The sequence below is a fragment of the Hakea prostrata genome, chromosome 10 (genome assembly GCF_041222555.1).
Source record: "Hakea prostrata isolate BN-2017 chromosome 10, UWA_Hpros_2, whole genome shotgun sequence".
Lineage (NCBI taxonomy): Eukaryota > Viridiplantae > Streptophyta > Magnoliopsida > Proteales > Proteaceae > Hakea > Hakea prostrata.
This window is the reverse complement of record NC_142609.1, coordinates 14,254,846-14,280,458: the sequence shown is the minus strand read 5'-3', so window position 1 is coordinate 14,280,458 and position 25,613 is coordinate 14,254,846. Positions and strand designations below refer to the sequence as shown.

The window sequence follows — 25,613 nt, the reverse complement described above, 5'->3', positions numbered from 1 at the left end:
CATGGCTCCCCCCCCCCCCACCCAAAAAAAAGAAAAAAAAAAATATCTGGGATATTCACAGACTGTTTGTTTGCAAGAGAAAATTGGGTTGCAAAAAATTGATACTTTTTCATGGAATACCATAAGGCTGATTGTTTGGTTATTGGGGTTGGAAACTACCTGACGACCTACACATTAAAAAATAAAACTGTTGGCCAAGGTGGCAAACCTATTTTCTCACCCCACTCTTCTTCAAAGTCCCACCATTTTTGTTAGAACTGTGTGGGAAAGAGAGGGGAATGGAGAAAAAATGTTATTTAGTTTGACATGAGACCCACGTCTTCTTCTTTTTACATACATTTTTTCCCCCTTTTTATCATTCAAGTTTGCCCCAGTGATAAATTTCTTTCAAAGATTATACTGGTTCTCTCTAAGGCTAGATCTGGTATGGTTTTTATTTTTATTTCAGATTGGTTTCGTGAAATAGTCAAGAAATTGATATTGTTACGTTTATATCTTTCTAAAACATTTCAAGATTAAAAAAAGAAAAGAAAAAAAAGGGGGTCAATTTCTAACAATAAATTCCCTGTATTTCTGGGAGGGTGGCAGTGACGGTGGGGGATGGCTGGTGGTAGTGAGAACATTAGGCGAAGAAGGTGGTGTTTTATGTTAAGCATAAAATTATTACTTCACCAATCAGAATAATCATGTCCTTGTTAAAGAGCGCAAGTGAAGTCAAATCCAATTTCAAAATTGAAATAACTCTGCTATTTAGAATTTCTATTCTATTGAATTTTCTAGAGGTACAAAAATCACATCAAACAATTCCTGTAGTAAAAACACACATTGTAATTGAAATAGGAATCATATTAAATCAGCCTTTAAATGGAAATCTCAAAGTTATGCATGATTAATGATTATCTATGAGATTGATAATTTTGTATATTCTAGTTAACATAACATTCTTTTATTGCTGATATGTCTATATCCTCTTTAATATTCTTTTTCTGCATTCATCATTGAAATATCTGAATGGTGGTTTTTACCATCTCTTTGCCAGTTATAAAACCCTCTGAATATAATGTATTCCTAGATTGATAGGAGATCGACTACATAGCCAGTCCCAGGATCTTTAATAAACCAGCAAATCTTAATGGGCCAAAACTCAGAACAGGCCCACTTGAGGGTTAGGGTTAGGTTAGGTCAGGGCTAAATGGCTAATGGTGGGGGTTATGCCAAGTTAATGTGGAAGAGAATATAAGCTGAAGGTTACAACTAAACCAGGTTGTGGGGCCCATTTGGTTAGGGTTAGGGTTAGGGTTAGGGTTAGGGTTAGGGTTGGTGATGGACTATATCAAGTTAATGTCAAGGAAAGTATATGCTGAAGGTTACTACTAGATCAGATTGTTAAATCTGGAGTTGTGGAGGACTCCTAGTTGTAATAGGATAATTTCAGGCAATCGGCTTGGTGAATTGGTGTGAAACTTTGATCCAGTCTCTCTTAAGGTTAATATAAGATTTGATTAAAATTTGAGCAGGTTTTAATAGCTAGGTTTGGTTAGACAGAGATCTTGCTAAAAATACCTTGTGTATGTCCTATTAGAAGGTAGTTGCATTCTTTCAAAACAGCAGCTTGTTTGAGTTTAAAAACTTGGGTAATTTTCATCTGGACCCTTGAGGTATTCAATAAGATCAATTAAGGACAATTTGTGGTTTTTATGACCAAAATACCCTCACATCTATTCTACCGTAAGATTTTAGACATGTGGATAATTCTAATCGGATGAACATAAATCCATATGAAAAAAATACACATTTCTAAGTCCCCAATTCTCTCTCATCTCCTTCATCCGCCATCTCTGCCATTTTTCCTCTTCAACTCCGGCGATAGTTGAATTTACAGTTGAAGATCAGTGATACAAACACTAGTTACTGCCTTCCTTCTAAGGCTTGTTTCTTGGATTTTAGTTTTCTATTGCTTCAAATTATTTTTTCACCTTTAATTTAACTCTCTGAAAGAGTCGCGTGAAGATTTACATATCGCATAGTTCAGATGATTATCCCTAATTACAATGCAAGTCTTTTGCTCCTATCTGATGGCTCTTCCTGTTTTAGATCTTGATAATCTTCATTGAAATCGACTTTTCCTTTTTCCAAAATTAAAAGCATTTGATAGCATGAGTCGATTTGTTGGATTTTGACGGAATTTTTTTTATTAGGGTTTTTACATAGTTCTAGTTCAGTGTTTTATGGATTCTCTTACGCAATACATTGGAGGATTCGATCTGGCAATCTCTTTTAGGCTGACTGTAATCAGTCGGTGTTTGATTGGTGGTCTCTAGAATCAGTTTGGTCTATATTTAGAGTTCTGTTTGAGAGAATTTGAACCGTTCCGAGAACAGAGAAAAAAATCAAGTTAGATTGTGCTGCCGAAGATCTCAAAGCAGACGAAATAAAAGAAAAAAAGAAGAAAACTAATCGGTAGGATGGCAGCTAATCCTTGCTATCTTCAGAAATCTGAGAAGCTCGGATGAACTTCCATGGAGTTGAATTGTCACCGGAGTTGAAGAGGAAAAATGGCAGAGGATGGCGGATGAAGGAGATGAGAGAGAATTGGGGACTTAGAAATGTGTATATTTTCAGATGGATTTATGTTCATCCGATTGGAATGATCCATGTGTCTAAAATCTTACGGTAGAATAGATGTGAGGGTATTTTGGTCATAAAAATCACAAATTGTCCTTAATTGATCTTATTGAATTCCTCAGGGGAGGCAGATGCAAAGTGTCCATCTATTTGAACTAAAAATGACATAGACCAAACCTTAGGGGGTCCATATGAAAATTACCCTAAAAACTTCAAAGATATCTGGGCCTTAGGGTTTAATGGAATTCTTGGGCAGCAGCTAGGATCGAATGAAGGGGTGAATTATGAAAGGCTTTAACATGTTTTTGGATGAATTTCATTGGTTAATTAGGCCCTGGGTTGGTTTCCTGTGAATGAGGATTACCAAAGGTGAAAACAGAAAAGAGGATGGGGGGTTGAGAATGATCAGATCTCCTTACCAAGTACTTCCCAAGCAGCAACTTGTGTGGAAGATCTTCTTTGATGACTTTGACAGTCAAATCAGGAACTAAGGTTCCAAATCTCTAACACCAATCCTCCTCCTGGACTTTTGGACCACCATGGAAATACTACATGAATGTCCAACACTAATCACAAGATTCAAACCCAGAGAAGCAGGCAGCAGCCAAGCATAGAGCTCAGGAGGAATTCAAAATTCTATATTCAAGTCTGACTTTGCTTGGGGTTTAAATAGGCGGCTTTGAGAGCCCATTGTTAACCCCTCTTAGTTAATAAGAATAACTAATTCCTCACTTTATGCTATCTCTAAAACTAACTCAGAACAAAATAGAACTCTAACCCTAATTACTATCCAATTACCTCATGTGACCTTTAAGGGGTCACATAACATCTAAAACAGACCAAAGTAACAGCTTAATTAGACTGATATTCTGACTCTGTGCCACCTTTATACTTATGTTTTAGGCATATAGGGGGGTCTTACCAAGTAAACCCATAGAACAAAGGGGTCAAATCCTAGATAACCGAACCTTAGGCTTATTCTTAGGGAAAAGGGTCTAATTATCTGCTGGACCTGCATCAGAATGTATTTCCCCTACTGCCTGGCAAAGCGTTCATATCCATCACTAAAGGAAATGAATTTCTATGTACGACTGTTCCCATTGACACCTTTACAGTCCCATCTGAATTGTTCTTTCACTTTATTTCCTTTCCTTGTGATTCCTTAATTTTGTTTTTGGAATTGAAGAAAGCTGAGAGCGCTAAATGAGGTTGACATTACTTTCACAGAACTCAATTCTTTGGCTTAATAACATGGCAAACATACTTTTCCTGGTTAAACATCTTTGAAAGCTGTTGCTTCCTTAATTTTTCTTCTGCATGAGTCAAAATTAAGCTAGACAAACCCTAGTTTTGATGAGTAATGGTCCAAATAGCATGATCTGTGAGCCATAATCCCATTGAAACAAAAATCGAACTTCTCAATATGGATTTAACAGTGTATCATTCATGGCTTGGTAAGCAGGTCTAGGAAGTATGTGTACCATATTGATATCCAATTTTGGTTTGGAGAAATTACTAGCTTTTTAATTTTTCAGAAGTCTCTCAGCATCTGAAAATTTGTGAAACTCTTTGTAGTTGTTTTATGCTTATAGGCAACTACTTTAAAGAGTTGAATCCTATACGAAAAGAATTGTTAAGTCTTCTTAGGATTCCAGGCAGGGTGAAAAGGCAGAGTTGTTAATATCGTGTTAACTTCCCTGGAAATTGGTGATTTCCAGAAATGTGTATATGAAAGTAATACAATTTGATTTCATTCTAAACAACTAGATGCATATGAGATATCAGGGGCATTTTTTTTCATGACTTTATGTACTTGGCAGAGCACAACAAGCTTTCCAACAAATCCATGATTGTTTAGGTCTGGTTTATACTGAAGGAGTTATATCTGTTTAAACCTTATTTGTGCTCAAAATTACTCTAAACAGTTTTTTATTTTTTTAATTTAAATAATATTGGAACAAATGAATATGTTATTGCATTTTTTGTTTTCTGTAATATTTATCATATTAAGATTAGTTAGGAAGTTGAAAATTTTATCTATTGCCAAAAATCTAGTCTTTGTTCTTGAATTGGGGGTTGACATTTTATCAGTTGGAATATGGCATTTATCTTTTTTTTCCTGGCTCTGAATAGGGGTTGTTTGCTTATTTATGAACAGTATTTAAGTAAATGAAACAAAAAAGTATATAAAACCACTTACTTAAATGATATTTAGTATAAATAAGTGCTAGCTTCCGGTTTGATACCAATTATTATAGTGCAAGTCATGGTATAATAAGGTGCGGCAACCTAGGTCTCCATACATTCACTTGGACAATTAAGCGGTGCCTTGGCGATGCATCTATGGCCTGCATATTTTTGATGCATTAGAATCCACATTTGCACCAAGGGAAACATCTTAGTTTTCATTGGGACATCAAGAGCACACAGAATCCACCAGTTAACTATTGAATGCACATTGGTAGGTTTGAAGTAAATTAACAAAACCAAATTCAGTAACTGAACATCTGAGTTTCTTCATACCATTATGTTGGCTTGAAGGCCCTTAGAGGTATATCTGGCTTATCCAATAATCCTATTATCTTATCAAGACTTAAGAGAGGGCTGTCACATTCATCCAATAAGAAATTTGAACTTTCATCATCTAATCTATGGAAAAGCTCGAAATTAACCTACTACATTGCCTAGCCAATAAGAGAAGAGGAACAACCCAGCTTGGATTAATTTAATCTCAAACCAAGATAAGCTTTACAATAAAAAGGAGTGAACCAGACCTCTAGGAAAAACCCAACTTGATTAACTCATAAACCCTTTACTCCAAGACTCCTAGTCCTACCCATTAGAGTGCCTTATTACAATGGAAATCCATTGGCCCTATTCAACGCACCAATGTGTTGGGAATTATTTCCACCGACATGTGGCAGGGACTAATTGGGATCAACTACTGGTTGGGAATCTTTAGAGGGTATGGCTGAGGTGGAAAGGGGTTAGTTATTATTTGTGTTAAGGCATTGGGTTTGGTATATTAGGGGAAAGAGGTTGAAGAGGGAGGGAAGGGGGATTGGGCAGTGCTTTGTGTGGGCAAGCTTGCTTGCGGGAGGAGAAGACCCTCAGTTAGGGGTAATTTGAGTAAGTACTCAGGTTGGAGATGTTGTGTATTGCAATTCGAATCTAGTTTAATGGCTGTAATGCAGTGTATTCATTTAGTGACTAAATTAAACAAGAAGAGATCCCTTTTCAGACTTCTTGAGCTGTGTTTCCATTGGAGTTACAGGGTGTGTGTGTGTGTGGTTTAATGGAAATTGCAGGGTCAAGGTCTTATCAACTGGTATCAGTGTGTTGGTCCAGGAAATGTTCTGCAACTGAATGGAGGCCAGGGTTGACAAAATAGTCGGTGGTGTGTGGGTTGTAGGATCAGATGGTGACAATGGAATCCAGACTAGGAACCCTCACCCAACAAATAGAGAGAGAGAGAGAAAAGGCCCATAAAGAGTTCCAAGGAAGAATTGAGAGCTTACCTGTCGAAGAGGAAGAACGGTGAGGAAGCCTGTAAATTGTTGATGCTCATAGAGGTAAACAATGCTAAACCCACGTCAAACTAAGAAGAGAAGAGGGAGCAGGGCTACCTTCCTTGTGCTGGAGAGCAATTGCAGGCACCGCCACAGACTACAAAGTGGGAGGTGGGAAGCTTGTCATAGGGTAGAAGGTTGACTATTTGGGCTACTAGATTGGGACAAATGAGGGACTTGGCCAACTCATGGAGGCAAAAAATTGCATGACTAGAAATCCTAAGGGACCCAGCCCATAGCATTAACTCAAAGCCCAGCCAAGTGGTAGAATCACTTGGGTCTAGCTAAAGTAAACAAATGAAGGTCCAACTTAGGACCTGTTCGAATTGAAGTCTAACTACGACCACGGTCCAGCCAAACTCAAATTGACCGGACCATCGTCTTCTACATTTGCATCTCGTGCTGGGGTTTCTACCGAGATGGAAACCTACCAGGGCCACCAGAAGTTGATGGCAGTGGCGAACATGGTGGTGAGGATTCCAACAGCAGCCAAGCTCCATCTTGCTGTCAACTATGACCATGGAGGGATCATTGGCAATGATGATTTCTCCAGGTTTATGTACTTATTTATTGATATTGGAGTTATTCTCTTTGTTATATCTTGTTTTGGTTGCATTGGAGCTGTAACAAGGCATGGATGCCGCCTGTCTTGTTATTCTGTGTTGGCGATCTTCTTGACATTGGCAGAGCTGGGTCTGCTGCTTTTATATTTTTGAACAAAAGCTGGAAGATGTGCGTCCAACTGAAAAAATTGGAGACTTTGATATGATCCATGATTTCCTAGAATAGCATTAGAAAATTGCAAAATGATTTGTTGTTGGAGCTGTTGGATTGGTGTCTCTGGTATTCATGTTCGCTTTGACTGTGAGAACAGCAAACAACCCTGCCAACTATGATCATGATGATAAGTACCTTGGCTCTATCCCGGAGTTTGGCAACCCTTAATAGACTGGAAAGGGGTTCCAGCCATAAGAGTGCTTATAGGTCCCTATCTTGATTCTTGTTCAAGCAGGAATGATGCTTGGAGTATCTGGATGAGGGAAAACTATGGGCTTGATACATCAGAGATTCAGAGTTCACATACAATGCAAATGATCCAAACAAGTATTCCTTTCACCAGGATGCTCTTGAGGAAGAGATACGTTTCATGATCAGTCTTGAATTAATTGTTGGCATGCTTTGCTTGCCTTACATGGCCGATACTGAGGCTCTAGAAGCTTTTGGGGCTGAAAAGATTGTGCAGTGGGTCGATGGTTTAGTGCCTGAAGCCTTTAATTTGAAGAACCTAGTTCGATGATGTCACCTTGAGGGCAAGGTGAAACTGAAGGGAGCAACTATTGTTAAGACATTAATTTGTAGGGGATCATTTGCACCCAACCATGTGGGGGACAAAATCAAGAGCAAGGACATGTTGCAGGGACTCATTGGGGAGCAACTACTGGCTTGCTGGGAATCTTCATAGAATATGGCTTAGGTTAAAAGGGGTGGGTTAGGATTTGTCTTGAGGCATTGGGCTGGGTATATTAGGGGAAATGGGGGGGAAGAGAGAGAGGTGGGGGGGGGGATTGGGCAGGGTTTTGCATAGGGCAAGCTTGCTTGCAAGGGGAAGACCCTCGGTAGGGGTAATTTGAGTGTCCACTCACTACTCAAGTTAGAGAGTTCATGTATTGCAGTTTGAATCTAGTTTAATTGTTGTAATGCAACGAGTTCATTTAGTGACTAAATTAAACAAGAAGAGTTCTGTTTTCAGACTTCTTGAGCTCTGTTTGCCATTTGAGTTGCAGGGTGTGTGGGTTTGTGGTCCAGTGGAAATCACACATTGCAGGTCTTTGCGCGTCGATGAGTAATTGGGTTCAATTCAAGGGTCTTATCACAACCAACCTAAAGTAAGCCCACTTTTATGATCTATCTTCATCAGCTCTTCTGGTCCTTTTCACCTTCCTGAGCTTTGTAGCACCTTACTTCGCCCAAATTTTGCAACATAAGGGTCCTGGTGGCATCTGTAATTGTTGGTGGAATGTGTAAAATTAACAAGCTAGTACCATTTCATGCTATTAAAGATTCCTACTCCTCATGATTCAAAATTCGACTTGCAATCAGTGAAAATTTAATAAATTTTGGGAAACCTCCTCTGTTACATATTAGAGTATAGTGGCATTTTTGTGTTTTGGAGTTACATTGGACAATGTTTTGATCTGCCTTGTGTGTGTTGAAAGTTGACCAATGAATGGTTGTGTTGTCATCTATAAAAATGAACTGATCTATACCTATTATTGCCTATGATGTGGCAGCTAATTCTACGAAGTTCAACCTACCTTTGTGAACATTATATTTGACCCCAAACTATGCATGCTTTAATTTTTTCTATTTCCCCCTCCACTAAGAGTTTCATTTCTTCTTTCTCTTTCCTTCTATGAAATTTTGTCTCCTTTTTTAGGCTTCTGAGGATGCTAAGAAACTGGTTGAGGAGGAAAGAACATTTGCTCTGGCCGAAATTGAAAAAGCTAGAGCAGCAGTGCAGAGAGTTGAAGAGGCATTCCAGGAACAGGAACGGATTTCTCAAACTTCTGGGAAGCAGGTTTTTATGCATTTTTGCTCTATCATGCAATCTCTTTTTTCTTTTTTCTTCCAGAGTTAAAATTTTATAATTCTGTTCCATTTGTACTCATGGGTGAATACCTTATATACATGTTATTTTAGTTATAAAATGTTGCCTTTTGTTTTCTGGTTGGTTTGTTCCAAAATTTGAATATAAGATTCTTTTTGCTTCCAACAAAAAAGGGGAATCCTAGTGCATGAGTCTTCTGCCACTGCGAGGTGTGGGAAGGATCATATTGTATGCACTATGCAGCCTTATGTCTTTTCCATCAAATAGCATAGTTATTGCTCAGTCTGTTCATTATACTTATGTTTTCCAAATTTGGGATTTGTGGTTTGATATGACCCCAGGATCATGCCATGTGGCAGATAGAGGGAGTGCCAGGGTTAGTTGTGAGGTAATAAATAGGGGGAATTGAGAGGAGAGGTGGGTGGGGGGGGGGAATGTGAGGTGAGTGATGTTTGGGCAGCCGTAGGCTGAGGGGCACTGTGAGGTGTTGGGGGTGACTGACACCGTTAAAACCAGCATTATCTTGTTAATTATTTTGTTTTGTCATTGAATTTCATAGAGGATTTGAAGGTTCTTATCAATTTGGTATCAGAGCAGTCACGATCCCATGAAGTTGATATGGAATTGTCACTATTTTATGGTGAAGGACAAGCGCATGAATGGTTGACTGAAGTCGAGCTTTTTTGTTGTCAACACCAGATTGAACAAGAACATTGGCTCGCAGTAGTTCTTGAACATTTGGTTAGGGATGCGTTTGATTGGATTTATTAGAAGTGGTCGGGATTCAACTGGCCAAGCTTCAACGACGGCTTGAAAATTGAATTTGATGGCGGGACAAGGGTAGAAGCGAGATCAACTTTGATGTGTTGCTGTAGGGGAACTGTGACCAAGGTGAAGGAGAAGGATTCACAAAACACCCCGTAAAGTTGAAAGAAGAGGCGGTGGGAGTTGCATCCGATGGGGATGAGTCTCACTGAGCATGGAGAAGAGAGAAGAAGAGAGTCAAAGGTTCGTTTATTGATGCCTACCAAATTAAAGTTGTAGTAGCAAGAAATCATGCCGCTAAATCGAAGGTTTACAAGAAGAAGAACTGAAGGAGGCTAGAGGCGCTCGGCGGAAAACTCCAGTCGGCAACTAGGGTTGCAATAGATTGTTGAACAAGGAGAAGAGAGGTTGGAGGAGGGTCTTTTGTTCAAACCGTTAATGAACCGGTTCACTGCTTTGGTTTGAGCTCTAAATACCAAGGACCATTTAGCCCAAGCGAACCAAATTCAAAGATTGGGCCGTCAAGTTCCCTAAAAAAACCCCTTGGTCCAAGCCCATTCCATTATCCCCAAGCCCATCCTATTTCATTAACCCGATTTTCAACCTGTTTTTCTAACCCATGGCGAAGACCAAACGGATCGAGGTTGAATGATTGAATTCAAGTTGAATCAAGAATAAGTTTGAATTCAAGTTTAAATGAATTCAAATGAATATGAAACGAATCTGTACAACACCATGTGTATATAAATACATAAGACTACCCATCAAGGTAAGTAACATAAAAAGAGCTGCATCTTCATGGATTAGAGCTAAGGTTTGAGACTCTCCCCAAACCAATGATAGTAGCCGTGGAAACCATAATGGCGCGGCGATGAACAAAGCTAGACAATCTACGAGATGCCAATTATGGTCCACGGGGACCACAACTAGCAGCCGAAGCATGCCTCCCCAGACAACAGATCCAACCAGCGCAATGCAGCCTCGGATCATTATAAATCAAGGTTATCCATGTCAGGCAGATGAGCCACCCGGTAATCCCCGATGCAAAACCCGTTAAGCACAACCGGACAACCACAACGAGCACAACCGAATGCAATAGACCGCAGCTGCCAAACCACACACACCGCAGCAACAACCACACACCCGCAGCAACAACCACACACACCGCAGCAACACGCAGCAACAACCACACACTCGCAGCAACAACCACACAACGCAGCCACAACCACAACCACAACCGACCGCAGCCAAAACCATAGCACCACCGCAGCAACAACACACCAACAACAACCACAATCTCTCGCAGCAACAACACACCACTCACAACAACAATAACCACAACCCAGCAACAACACACCAACAACAATGTCTACAACAACAACAACCACAACCCAGCAACAACACACCAACACAACAGGGCATCATTTCCGAGACTAACAACACCAAAAGTGCACTTGTCGATCGATGATCAAATTGCGATGGTTGCTAAGGGCTTACCATCACAGCTTCTCAGCAGAGACAAACCTGCACCGCCAATGCGAGTTTGAGGGGATGAAAGACCAAACGGATCGTATGGTTTGAATTTGATTTTTGAATTCAATTTTTGAATTTAAGTTTTGAATTCAAGTTTTTAAATTTGAATTCAAATTTGAATATTGTAAACGAATCTTGTACAACAGCCATGTTTATTTATAAATACATAAGACTTACCCATCAAGGTAAGTAACTTATTAAAATTAGAGTTTTTCTTTGCATTCTTTCATGGCTTTCAATATTTGGGCCCCATCCACTCAAAAGATCGACTATGGGCCTGGACCGTTTCGTTTACCCAAAGCCCAAACCTTCTTATCATTAACTTGAGCCCAAATATTTTAGATGGTCCAAAGCCAAACCGAGAGACCAATTCGAACCATAGAATCACCATACCAGCGGTTCGACAGAGCCAACAGGGTAAACCGTCATCTTCAATCTCACACAATCGAGATGGTGGAGGAGGCGAGATTGAGGCGGCTGCGGTTGAGCTGGGTGTTGTTCTTGTTCCCGGCCCCAAAAGCAAAGCGATCGAGTGCAACGTTCCTCGATGTGATGCTATTTATCATAGATATTTCGTAGAACTATTTCCGTCTCTAGTGTGAAAGACTGCATGCAAGTTTTGTGCAGTAATAGCTGAGGGGTTGCTCATGGGCGAGGCAAGGAAGGATTCGTTGCCTCTCACTTAGTCGATTCATTTCCCAGAGGGCCAAATATTATGATAGCTGTGCTCGTAGGGCTAGTTATCAACTATCCTCCGAAAGCTGCTTTGAGGCTCGTGGAGCTGACGGAAGGGCCAATGGCGAAGATTGTGAGCCCAACACTTGAGGAAATCATCAAATCTACTCTTGCTCTCGGGTTAATTGCTTGTCATCCTGCACCTAGGCATCTATTGAATGATGAAGACCAGAAGTTTTTTAATTGCCTCAGTTCATTAGCGGTAGGCAGTGTTGCACCAGTGAAATCAAGGCTCACAATTCTCTTTATTTCAATCCAAAACCTCAATTTGACGATACGTGCCTCCGGCCCTCCTTCCAAGTGTATTGTACCCTTATGCAACTTCGGAATCTGGGAATGAATTTTTCTCTACTTCTCTGGTTGCACAGTATGCAGGGGAGTGCGTAGAATGGTCTGCATTTGATTGCTTCCTTTGCACATCTGAAGAAAATGGTAGCTATCTATTGAAAGCCCTTCATACATATATTAATGCACAACTCATTACAGAAGGTGTTGTGATCTGTAAGGGACCTGTAGTTCTTGGTTTTCGGCTGAACCCAGCTCCTATTGCTATTCATGGTGTGTTCTTTCCATCAGCTGAGGCTTCCAAGCTTTTTCTCCATATGGACTGTTTCGAATTATTTGGATTTGGGAACTGTGGGCTTCCAAGCTTTTTCTCTTCAAGACGCTGAACTAGCATGGTTATGTGGCAAGCATGTGAAGATCAAGTTTCAAGTTTTCCTTCACCTTGAGGACAAGGTGAATTTTAAGGGGTCGATAGTGATAGGACCCCAGGATCATGCCATGTGGCGGAGAGAGGGAGTGCTAGGGTTAGTTGTGGGGTAATAAATAGAGGGAATTGAGAGGAGAGGTGGGGGGGGGGGATGTGAGGTGAGTGATGTTTGGGCAGCCGTAGGCTGAGTGGCACCGTGAGGTGTTGGGGGTGACTGGCGCCATTAAAACCAGCATTATCTTGTTAATTCTTCTGTTTTGTCTTTGAATTTCATGGCGGATTTGAAGGTTCTTATCATGGTTCTTTTTGTTTTTGCCAATTGTATATTCTACAGTGCACAGTGTTCTGCTGTATTTTCCAGTTGCTTTCTGCGTTACCAATTGTTTCTACTTTGCAGTGTCTGCTGCATCTGGTTATTCTAATTGTCTTGTCATGTTAAGCATTTACTCATTTGTAGAATTCAATTGCAGATTTTTGTCATACTTATTGGGCTGTATGTCAATGTAGAACTACATATATTGATGATTGATTAAAGCCTTCTTTGGCTAGGTTCTGATTTCAATTTCAACTTTCATTGTTTTCAACTTGTCACGGTGTCTAGGCAATCTAAGACATTGGAGGTTGCCTGGTTGCAAGTTGATACCGACCAGGGTGCCCACCTAGACATCAAGGCAATGCCTTGACAACTATGTCAATTTCATTGTTTTCTTTCCAGTTGGTTACAAGATAGCATTTTGTTCAATAAAATTGAAACCGTTTGGTTGCACTCAATTGAAAATATTTCATTAATAAGTTAGCCATTTAGTGGTTCAAATTTTCAGAATAGATTGTTCTATTCCTATTCCTCTTCTTCTCCCTATGCAGCCAAGTAGCCAACAGATGGCGGTTGGTAGTGACCAGGTCCAAACTCATTGATTTTTGCAAACTCTTCAATTGATTTTCTCCGCTGTTCGTCCTTTGTTTGCAAAAATGCTACCATATCATGTACTCCCAATGAAAAACCCAAAGATGTGCAACTTCCTCCAGAGTTATAACACTTTACAGTAGATATGTTTTCTCGCCAAAGGTTCTTGCACTATCTTGTTTGCTAAAAGCCACTTGTATAAATAATATGGTTAGTACATCTGCCATCTTATTCATTGATGTGTATCCTTATTATTTTTGTCCTCTGTTTTTTTCACCCTTGAAATTGCTAGGAAATGGAAGAACTGATGAAGGAGATTCAAGAGGCCAGAAGAATTAGAATGCTCCATCAACCAAGCAAGGTATGTTAGAATTGTGTTCCTATCAAATGAATTCTCTCTGAAGGTGTAATTTGGACTTACTGAATCTACCTTAATGTAAGTTCTACTCTTTCATATTCTTGGGGTCATCAGCTGCTATATTTTTATTCAGGAGATCTAAGCTAAGATCTCTATATAAATTGAACATGCTATGCTGCAAATTTTTGGTAAAGATAGTAACTGAGTGATATAAGGTTTGTCTGATAATTTTTATTTTTTTGGTATTAATAATATGAATGTGCAACCCTAATATTTTCCTGCACTCTGAACAATTCTCTTGTTAGACACCCTCTAACTCTCATCTACAGGGGTAATCACCACTGGGAAACCCTTGAACCCAATCCCCTCTGCTAGTGAGGTGTGGTACAATCCTAGATCTTCATTATCAACTAGTAGCCATTTTTCCCCACTGAAGGAACTGGGGCTCTATCTGTTAATTTGTTGTTGTGTTTGTGTTTACTATAAAATCTGGGGTAGCTATCTTTGAATAATGCTATAGGCCCATAACCACGGTAAAACCTATTTGTAATATTTTAATAAAATATCCTTGTTGACTTTGACCTCATTTAGGATACCAATATTGGGAAATTCTGTTACCTTCCCTAATCATAAGAGATGTTGTTGCAAGGGAAGTGAGAAGTCTTACGACGAATGGTAGAGGAGACAAAGAAGAACATAGAATTTTGAGAGAGAATGAAATGATGGCCAGCAGGCTTATCGTTTTATGCCCTGTCATGCCGCATTCAGCAACTCAACACCAGTCCTTCAACTCAATAACTTTCTGTCCCACTGCTGGTTGCAAAATATATTTAAAAGAATGTAAAATTCCTCAAATAGAAACCGGAAAGCTACTCAAATAAGGAAACTGAAATTAGACTTCTACAGTACTCTATCCCTAAACTGCCATAAAAAGATAATGAAAATACACTGAATCCCAATGACATAGCTGGCCTAGTTGGGTAAAGATTGATTCAGTAAGGAACCAGGCCCTTTTCCTCTTCTATGATCTCCATCGTTTGTCCTGATTTATCAGCTGATCTCCTTGAATCTTGGCCAAATTTATTACAGCTCTGATTGATGTGAACTAGGATCTAGGGTTCAATGGATCAATACAAGCCCTAGGTCTAGGTCCACCCTTAGGATCCTCTTCAAATGAATCAGCAATCTTCTAGGGTTTGTATTACCTTACAGTTGAGGGCATTAGGCCGGGTAAGGGGTTCTAGGGTTGGGAAAGGGGTAGGGCTTGGTTGAATGGTTAAGGAGATTTAGGGTTTCTAAAGAAGATGAGTTGCAAAACTTTCTAGGGTTTAGAGGGGAAGGGAAGGGCTGAATCATTGGTCAAATGTAGGGAAGGGGAAAAGGACTCTAAATCCTAAAAGGATATGGTATTGGCTAATAAGGGAAACCTAGGGTTTTAGGCTAGTTTAATTCTGTTTTAGGATTTCTGGAATTTCCAGAACTTGCTGCAAGAATGGAGGAGGGAAGAAGAGAGGGGCTTGGATTAATAACCTAGGGTTGGGAAGGGCAGGTTAAGGTTTTAGGGCTGGGGGGGGGGATGGAGGCTGCTGCAGGGTTCGGGGAGAGGGGAATTTGATTCGTGATGGGGGAGGGGGCTATTCTTGCTGGTTTAGGGTCTTGGGATGGGGAGGAAGCTTGCAGATGGGAGAGAAGGAAAAGGGAAGGCTAGGGTTGTGTTCGGTTTAATATACTTTTGGGTGCAAGGATGCAAGGGCTTATTCACAAATTCTGCAGAATTTCTTCTTTCTAAGCTGCTGCAAGTTTCCCTCCAGGGAACCCACAAACTCCAGTATTGTTCCTTCAAATCTCAGCTTAATTTCATTAGTCAGAATCTGATTTGTTTACATTTGTCAGGATTGGCAACATCCTAGGTCTTGACTTAGATGTGTGATCTGTCCCTGGCTGTTACATCATACATCTAACATCTTGGGTACATAAATAGCAATATATTTGGTTGTGAGAACAGATAGGAAAAGATAAATGAGAACTTGCCAGGACTTATCTGGGTTTGATATTCTTTATCTAATTAGAAGACAACCACTTCTGAGCTATAGAATCAAGATTCATGCCAGTCCTGGGTGGGGCATGGGCTGAGCAAGTGCTAGATCTGACTTAATTATGTCTTGTCCAAATCGTGCATTATATTTGAGAATAGTTGGGTGAGAGAATGCTCTACTTGTGTAAGCATGATTTACTAAAAGCTTCTGGGGTGTGAAGCCATGTCAGAATTTCATGGAACTTCATATGAGTCTAATCTTGAAAAAGGTTCTTGTGGAGTTTTGTTGACTTTGTATACACTGTACATTGCTGTCAGTTTTGTTAATTCCATTTCATTGATGAATATATCTGCGCTCTTAGTGGTAGTACTGAGATATTCATTTGAAGCATAGCCTGATGATACAGATTGGGTTATATCTTTTTCCTGTTATTAAGTTTGTTTTAATTTGCATTATACATATTCTTTTGGGTTTGTTGTTGGTGAGGTTTGTTGTTGGTGAATGAATGTTGAATTATTGATTTATCTGGTACAAATGATAACTATATTTATCAGGTAATGGACATGGAACACGAACTTAGAGCATTAAGGACTCAACTTGCAGAGAAATCATTGTATTCTCTTCAGCTTCAAAAGGAGGTATCTCTTAATTTGAGAGCTTTTCAATTATTTTTAAGGGAGCATCGTCATTTTATTTTAAATGATGACTTAGCCTCCCCCCCTTTCCCCTGACATCATTTATCTGTTAGTAATTTTGCATGCAAGTTTTAATATATAGATTTTACGGAACCAATTTAGAAGATGCTTTACTGGCCATTTTTGGTTTTCTCATCCAGTATGGTCAATATTTGGTCAGGTGATGTTACAACCCTAAGTTTTATATGCTAAGAGCAGAGGAAATTGTAGAGGGAAAGAGCAGAAAATTAGAAGTTCGGGGTTGAGGAAGATGAACAGGAGAGAGAGAGAGAGAGGCAAGAGACAAGAACAATATTCTTCATTTTTCTTTCAATGCCACACCGTAATACATTTATATGCTAGGCCTCCTATTGTAATGACACTACTAACCTTCACTAATCATCTAATTCCCAATATTCTCTCACAATTATCCCTCTAATAAGCTCCACCCCTAACCAGGGTCGTAACAGGTGACTTGTTTTGTTATTTTGGAGAAGACTAATACTTATGGTAAAGGTACTGATTTTGCACCATAACTTCCATTTATTGCTTGGTGGTGTATGGGGAGAGAGAGAGAGAGAGAGAATGGATGTAGCAGCTGTAAACAGATCCCTTTTTGGGATTGTGGGGGAATATCTTTCCGGAGCAAGAGAGATGTGGTGCCATAGAGATTGATCTATCCCAGTGTAGAGAATGTGTCTCTGAGTTTTATTTGATATGATGATGCAGTTGCCAACATCTAAGGTGCAGGTGCACAACAACGTAAATGGTCAGCATAGGATGCCAGATCAAGACAATTCAGCCATAGCTCATGGCTTAGCCTGGGGTAACTGTTCTCATTCTTGTGGTGGACAATCCAAGTATCCAAGTCCTGGCAGCACTCCCTAATAGCTGACAATTCAATTTGTCCCTTGCGACTGTCTTTTCATGCTTGTATGTGAATTAGTGTAGTGCTTTTTACTTTGCTAGGTAGTACTAACAAAAGCCAAAGGCAGAGCCCACAAAGAATTAATCTGGCAAGTACCAGAGAAAAGTGTTTCTTGTAAGTATGTGACATTATTAAAGATATGTATAATGACATGACAGCAATGGTAACAACATTGAGGGGCAAATGTAGTAAGCTCTCAATTATAATTGAGTTATATCAAGGATCAGCTTTAAATCCAAATATGTTTGTTCTTATTATGGATGATCAATCATGGACATTCAACAATCAAGATTGGGTCCCCTAGTGTATGCTTTTTTGCTGAAGATCTCTTTATGGTGGTTGAGACAAAAGCATGGATTAGTGCTCAGTTAGTGTGATGGAGATCAACCCTGGAATCAAAAGGTTTTAAGCTAAGTAGAACAGTGGACAAACTATATGATTTGTAACGTTGGTTGCACTAGGACAGATAGTGATGCAGCCTCACTTGAATAGGGTTGATTCTTCGAAGATCTCTTGGGCTAGGTTTCCGGTATGGGATATGGGATGTTTCCTGAACTGATTCCCCAATTGTGTCTGAATAAGTGCCTTCTAAATCCATTGGTTAGATTATTTGGGTTGGATTTAGTTATTGGGATATTGGTGGTTAAGTTCGGAGAGATGGGTATTTGGTTGAACGGGGTAGATCTTTGAGATATGGGAGAACTTATGGGAGCTGGTTGAAACTTGGATCAAATCTAGATCTCATTACCTAGAATAATCTATTCAAGTTCCAAGGGCTTTGGATGGGTGGATTGGGACATATTAGGTTTCCTGACTTCAGAAGGAAGTTGGGTGATAAAAACAAGAATGTTCAGATCTGGGAATTGGCTGATCTATTTAGCCTGAAATGAGGATCAACGGTTTGAGGGGTGAAGGTGGATGGATGGTTAAATATGGGCAAAATTGATGACTGGTTAGGGAGATCTAACAGAATTAGGGTTTTGGTGGAAGAGAGAGAACTTGAACCAGAAATTAAGGTTTCAGAACGGCAAGTTAAGATGATGCAGGATGGGGATTAATGAGGGCTTTCAGAAGTACCTGGTTTAGGAACTTGAATTGAGCTGCTGAATTTCACCTGTAGATGGGCATCATAGGCTGTCCTATAAAGCCACTATCAAGAGTCTAAGCTTGATCTCACATAGAACCTTCCTAGGGTTTGGATCTTCAAATTACTTGACAGGACCATAACTCCTATTGGTTGGATCTTCAAACTAATTGAAGAACAAACACCCAAAACGCACAAGAGTGCTCGACGCAAAGCTTATTATTCTTTATTCAATTCTACCATTCCACATCGAGTGGAGGGGTTTATTTATACAACCTAGTTACCTAGGTCTCTGTTTCCTAATTGGATTTGTATTCGCAGCCTGTTCCGGTATTGCTAGGTCTTATAGTTCAACCTGTATTAGGAGTTTAGGACTGACTGAAACTAATAATTAGTTACATGTTTTCTGAAAAGTGATTATACCAACTATACCCCTCACGTGGGTCGAATTTACGATTCAAGTAAATTTAGGAATCAATTAAAATTGAAACAAAGCTGCTGGGCAGCAACCCTAGGGGGCTCCTTTGGGCCTCTACTTGGTCCTAGACTTGTTCTTGGGTCGGAAGGGCTTGGATACGACAGCAATTCTCCTCTTTTGAAAAACATTTATCTCTGAATGGGTAAATGACATGTTATCTTTCACAGTTGCCTGGGTCAAGTCTTTTGATGTCGTTTGCATATATCCAAGTGCTGTCTTCCCTGGGTCTTCTTTCCACTTGACAAGCAAAGCATGACATCCAGGGCCTCCTGAGTGGTCGTCAACATCCCATCTAGGATCTCCTTGATGGTGTCTTCTTCTGGTGGCTTTAGTTGGGGCAGCTTTAACATGTGCTTTGCGTCACCTTCATCTGAATGGTGCCCTGTGTAGAGGTGTAGATCAGCCACACTGAAGATATTACTGGTGCCTCTGTTAGGGGGCAGCTCTAGTACATTGGCAGTGAGACAATCTTCTTAAGGATTTTATAAGGTCCCTTTTTTTTTCTTCCAGTTTCAGGGGCAGACTAATGGTGATAGTTTAAAAAAAATGAATCAGATCGGGGCTGCTGAAGAAACAATGTAATAATCATGTGGAGATAATTTTTCAATTTTCCATTGATAGCTTTAAGTGGGCAGCATCAGATCTTGTACTTGCACCAACAGATGAAAGTAGCATGCAAAGAAGAAGAATTATCAACCCTATGGGAAAACAATACATCTGCAGCAATTTAGTGCTAACATCAGATCAAGAACTTCAGTAATAACTTGAGGATAGAAACTATAATGAAGGACAGCAACACTCAGTGATGAATCATGAATTCATGATCAGATAACACCTTGTCACCAACAGCCACTGCATATAAATTTACCGTCTTCTCGGGTAACTACCTTAAGGGTGAAGAATTTCTTTCTTTTTCACACAAGTTTCAACATTACAGCCGGATACCACCATGTTAGAGAGAAGATAAACAACGCATTTTGCCTTTTGCTCTTCCCTTCTTGAAGCATTCTGAAGCTTAATAAGTTCAAACATTTACATTTGTTATGCCATTGTATTCATAGTCTCTTAAGCTGACACAACTTTATCAATCAGCTCTCTTACTGAGTTGATTTGTCAACATTGATTCTCACAAAGAAGTCTGTGAAGGACCCCACTATGTTGTCCAAACCACTAGGAAAATTGGAGTTTTTTATACACTTAGGTTTTTGCCTAATGGGTGCTGAGAGCCAGAGACTATTGATAAATCCATTTGTTTTTACATCTCATTTTTATGCTGTTTCTTTTCTGAAATTTTTTGTTATTCCCTGTTGTTCAGATATATATATATATTGTAGTTCGTTTGAGAAGAAGATACAGTTCTACTTTTGTTTCTTTTATGTAATTACATAATTTTCCTGTTATATTTTCAGTTTCAAGTTCTATTGATTTTTCTTTTTATGAGTTGGACTTGATGATTATTATATATGGATCCGATTGAATCTCCATTAAATTTTCTTTTCTTTTACTGTATGACAAACAGATATCCTAGTGTGCTTTTTCTATGATTTATTTATTTCACTTTTTTCCCTTAATCTTTCCAGCTGGAAATGAGCAAGAGGCTTGAAGCGAGTGGATCTAATTCATATATATTGGATGGTTCTGACCCTGACATCTTGGGTACATGTCTACGTATCATTCCTGCCATGGATAGAGCTCCAGATCTTTCAAAATGTTCTATTCAATGGTATCGTGTATCGATGGACGGTAGCAGAAAAGAACTTATTACCGGTATTAATAAAGTTAACCCTTTTTGTATTACTTGTGAACTTTCTCTGAAATCTGTGACATGAGTTGAGTTACTTTATTTATCTTTATGAGGGTACAATTATCTTATGATGTATTAACTTTATTGTGCTTTTTTGGATGGAGTTCTGATGCTTTTTTTTATGTTATTCTTTACTGTATTTGACTTTTGTACCAATTTCTTCTTTATCGTACAACTGTGTCAACTTGTACCAGGTCTATCTATTATAATTCTCTGCACGTTTGTTATAATTAAGAAATGCATTCATTAGATCCAGACATTCTAAACTGCTTTATATCCTAAATTTTTTTATTTGTTCAGTAGATTGTAGGACATTCATGCAGGATGAGAGGCTGCAAATGGATGATGATGAACACATTGATGAATAGATTGCTGTCAAATTGGTCCTGTCTTGCAGGAAAATTATGAGATCCTAAGATAGAAACAGTTGGGGTTGGGTGAGTTTGGAACTTGGATTAGGTTGTTGTTGATTGAAGTTTCTGGAATTGCTTGTTGGAGGAAACAGGCCAACAGTATAAGAGGAATTACCCTTCGTATGAAGCACGACAATTCAGACATGAAGCCCCAATTTCCTTTGTCTGATTTTTTTCATTCATTGTAGTTAGAGGATCCTGAAAGAGAAAGAAACATAGACTCCCAGCAGATACTTTTTCTGTCAGGTTTTCTGGCCAGTTTAAATGGATTGTTCTCGAAAGAGGAAAGGGAACGGGAGATATACAGTGAAGGCATTTGCTTGACACTTAGGCAACAGAAATATTTTAAAATTGGGTGAGAATGGACAAGGAGGGCTGGGGTATTGCAAGCATGGGAGGCTACCCTAAGGAGGCATGATTGTGTGTTTTGGTGGAATTAGGAGTATAACTTGTTCCAATTTAGATTATATTTAGTATCTTATTAAGTATGTGTTCTACTTGAAAATTTTTTTTCCTCATAATCTTTTCTAATTTTTGCATATCCTAACTTTTGAAAATCAGATTGGTAATCCTTGTTTGATTTCCCCCCCAGTTGGTGTTAAGTGTTTTGCTATCACCATTCACCACATATTATCCCCTTTCAGTGCATTTTTTCTTTTTGAAGTTTCAATATGTCACATTTTACTTTTGTCTAAAATATTATAACTTTGCACCATATCAGGGGCCACAAAATCAGTTTACGCTCCAGAGCCATATGATGTTGGGAGAATCTTGCAAGCTGATATAGTTGCGGAGGACCAAAGAGTCTCAGTTAGAACCTGTGGTCCCATCGAGCCTGGTTTGCTCTAGCTCACAACTTTACCTTTTTTTTTTCCTTCTTGTTTTCAATGCTAGATAAGTCTTGGTAAAGGCTATACCCGGTGGACAATGCACCCCTGTTTAGCATAATCTGGGAAGGATTAGACCTATGCAGCCTTGCCTCTGTCTCTAGAGAGGCTGTTTCCTGGACTTGAACATTGGATCAGTTCATCATCTACATTTGCAGTTCTGATCGTGAAGTTTACCTTAACGAAATTACATTTGCCTAACACACATTTATGCATGTTACACATGCATGTTTCACATACACACACATTCATGCATGTGCCCTGGTGGTTCGACTTACTGTTGAGAAGCACTTAACATCCAGTTTATTAAGGACCCGTTTTATAACCCCCAGTGTTTCTATGTCAGGAAACACCAAAAGCAGTTTTGAGTGCTTCTAGAAGCAAAAACACTTCTATAGGCATTTGATAAAACTTGCTCTTGGAAGTAGAAACAGTATCATTTGATTCATTTTATCATAGTAACTGAAGATAGGGAAGATGAAGAATAGGGACCCCTTTCGCAAAGACAGGAGCTAGGGTTTCACCAGAGATAGAGAAACAAAGAGGAACTTGGTCCAATAGAGATGAAGAACTAAACAATCGTTATCCATGATTCAAGAAATCGTGAGATATCTCGATTTTTTGAATAACAGTGATGAGATCAAGTGTAAGTCGAGATATCTTGGTGGAGTCGAGATCTCAGCTCAATCTCAGTCCAACCACTGTTATAAATATTCCCCAACTTGATCAAGTTAAGATATCTCAAGTCGATCTCGGTGAAGTCTCGGTCCTCTTCCCTACTTCCATGCAGGAATACCTGGTTTTGCTGGAGTACTGGCCGAAACACCTACTAGACTTTATCAACAAAACTCCTAGTCTCCTACAACATCTATACCAAAAATTTAGTAGGTTTTCAACCAAAACTTCAAGAAGGGTGAGATTTCATCCCAAATTTAACTCTTTTATTTTAAAAATATGTTCTACACTAGCATTTGTAGTCTTGTACTCTTTTGGTGCAACTTATAACTAAGCTGATCTTGTCATGCGATTGTGAACTTACTAATTTTGAACACGGATGATGAAGATGAACATGGTTGATGTGCGATATATCATAGTTGTTTTGAACCTTTATATATTAAGTAAATAATGTACACTTTATGTTCTATAAGTTTGCAGCTTCACTTCTTCAATGCAGCAGTTTCAAACTTAGGGTCAAAATGGAACTTATATCTGCAATTGTTTTTTCATCATCTAAGGCCACCGATGTGTTTAGGAGGGCTAAAAGGGTCTAAACAACAAATTCCAGCCCCAACAGACCGTAATAACTCATGGAGATGGGCCACTGAGTTGGGTTGAGACGGATGAAATTTTCCTCCCAACTCTTCGAGATCTTTGTTTTTTGGCCCCCCTAGATCGAATTCTCGAACTATATCGCTATCAATGAAGCGATGACTGGAAGATGCAACAGTTTTAGGATGCCAAATTCCATGAATACCCCTCTCTAAAGCTGTTTCACTTAACCCCAACCTGCACTCGCCTTTTGCTTTGAAAAACAGATGCAACAAGTTGTATTGCTGTTGCATCAAATGTGTGTCTGTAAGCAAAAATGTTCATAAATTTCCATTTAGGTTGCAAAAATCACTAGAAGCAAACAGTTTTATCAAATGGTTTTCGACCAACTTTTCTGTTTCTTGAAGCAAGAAGCATCAGACTGTTTGTCGGCGGGTTATAACGTGGGCCCTAAGCCCTGTGGAGACTGGGGAGTTGATCTAACCAAGCTGACTAATAAGGGTGGCACCCATGGATTATCCACATTTCAGCTGTCATGGCCCCCAAACCTTTCAGCTCATCGTTTAATGACTTCTACACATTTATTTTGCGATAAATAATTTAAATGTCTTTTTAAGTTGGAGTTTTTTCTCTTTTGTTTCCACCATCGATTCCTTGTAATGTGTGGTTAGTTTTAACCTTATTAGATGATCCTGTTGTGTATAGCATGTCCATAGCTTAATCCCTAGGGTTGCTATATAAGTCTTACCCGAGTTGGTAGTTTGGACAAAATTTTCTTTTTCCCTACTTTTCTTCTTGGTGCATAAAATAAGTTTATTCTCTTGTTTTATAACTTTTACAGCTCCAGGATTGGGAAGCTACGTGGAGGCACTCGTTAGGAAGCCTGAGACAGAGTTCAATGTATGTTGCCTTTCTCACTAAAACATCCAATTCCCCCCCCCCCCAAAAAAAAAAAAAAGAAAAAAGCCAACAACAGCAATCATTCTAAGAAATAATAATTGATAAGGAAAAAAGGTTCCAGCTCTCCCAACCCTGGAAATAGATCAGCATGCCTTGTGTCCCAAATTCCCCTCCCCCTTTGGAGAAAAAACGCATGGGGAAGGGTAAATGTGAAATCTGAATGTTGTGACCATCGGAGGCCTAGAAATGATGTGGATTGGTCAGATGTAAATTTCAGATTGTGATTCCATGTCTTGACCATGCCCCCTAGTGTAGTGCGTTGGTAGTCCTTAAAGCCCCCCCCCCCCCTTTTTTTCTTTTTTTCCAATTTCTTGTTTTGCCTCTTGGCAAGCTTGAATTGGGTGGAAACTTGGCAGGTGAATAAAGGACTTGTTGTCTGCGGTCCACTCATACGTAAAATTTCATTCCCTCCTGAACTTCCATGTGGAGTTAGTGAACAGCATGCTATTCTACATCTAGGTGAAGCCATGCCAAGCCTGTGATCTCTATTTAAAGGATTACATTCTCTCTGCTCCAGCTAGGTGAAATTGGAAAGTTCAACTGTGTGTTGAATTCTCAATGTGGCAAACATGGTTAGATATGGGCTGTTACATGTGGTAAAACACACTGCAATCATTTCATTGGTTAAATTTCAGCTGGAAGTAAGTTCGAAGTGGTGGCTTAATGGTTCATACTTGGTTCAATGCTTTATGGAAAGGGAAAATTACTGGCACAACCACTGTACTATGCCGTAATTGCTTTCTATCCAAGCTTTGGGAACAATTACTTGAATGCTTCCTGCATTCTATGATATCAGATAAGTAGTTTGGGTCCATTGGCCCATTGCTGTTAAATGAGGCACCTTGAAGGGTAGTGAATTGACCCTTCTACCCACTGGTTATACTATAAAGGAAAATGCCTACCCTTTCATGGTTGAACAAACCTCCACTCTTGGCTAAGCTCAAACCTACCTATTCTGAAGGATCCATCTCTTTTCAATTGCTTTCCCATTTCCTTGGGTTATGCCTAGTGGATACTTCTTGTTCTTCCTTGCTTAATGGAAAAGGAGAGGACATTCAGAGAAGAGTTTTCTATAAGACACTGGAAATAAATCACTAGCATATATCTTAATAATCCAACCGCCAGCAATGGGAAAAACCTCCAACCTTTCGCACAAACACTTGCCAATACCCTTCTCTCTCATCTGAAACCCTGCCCTGCGATTACTACTGCCACACTTTTCCTACCTCCTGCTAGCACCTGCAACCCAAACCTACAGGAAGAAAGAACTC

The 25,613-nt window shown here is 39.4% G+C and overlaps 1 protein-coding gene, 1 non-coding gene and 1 pseudogene across 8 annotated transcripts in view; all 3 read left to right on the top strand.

The window, feature by feature from the left end:
• LOC149002060 (stomatal closure-related actin-binding protein 1-like) overlaps window positions 1–25,613 on the top strand; it is a 33,016-nt gene that overhangs the window by 3,195 nt on the left and 4,208 nt on the right. For all 7 annotated transcript variants that reach the window (XM_089138022.1, XM_089138020.1, XM_089138021.1 and 4 more), the window contains exons 7-12: window positions 8,632–8,772; window positions 13,744–13,812; window positions 16,400–16,483; window positions 20,590–20,776; window positions 21,948–22,064; window positions 24,224–24,282. In XM_089138022.1, coding sequence (XP_088994148.1) covers window positions 8,632–8,772; window positions 13,744–13,812; window positions 16,400–16,483; window positions 20,590–20,776; window positions 21,948–22,064; window positions 24,224–24,282 — 657 coding nt within the window. The remainder of the gene's footprint in view (window positions 1–8,631; window positions 8,773–13,743; window positions 13,813–16,399; window positions 16,484–20,589; window positions 20,777–21,947; window positions 22,065–24,223; window positions 24,283–25,613) is intronic.
• Window positions 14–7,691, top strand: LOC149002061 (tobamovirus multiplication protein 2A pseudogene; annotated as a pseudogene).
• LOC149002062 (small nucleolar RNA snR60/Z15/Z230/Z193/J17) lies at window positions 1,996–2,084 on the top strand. Its single transcript, XR_016170557.1, has one exon. It is a non-coding gene; the product is annotated as a small nucleolar RNA snR60/Z15/Z230/Z193/J17 (small nucleolar RNA).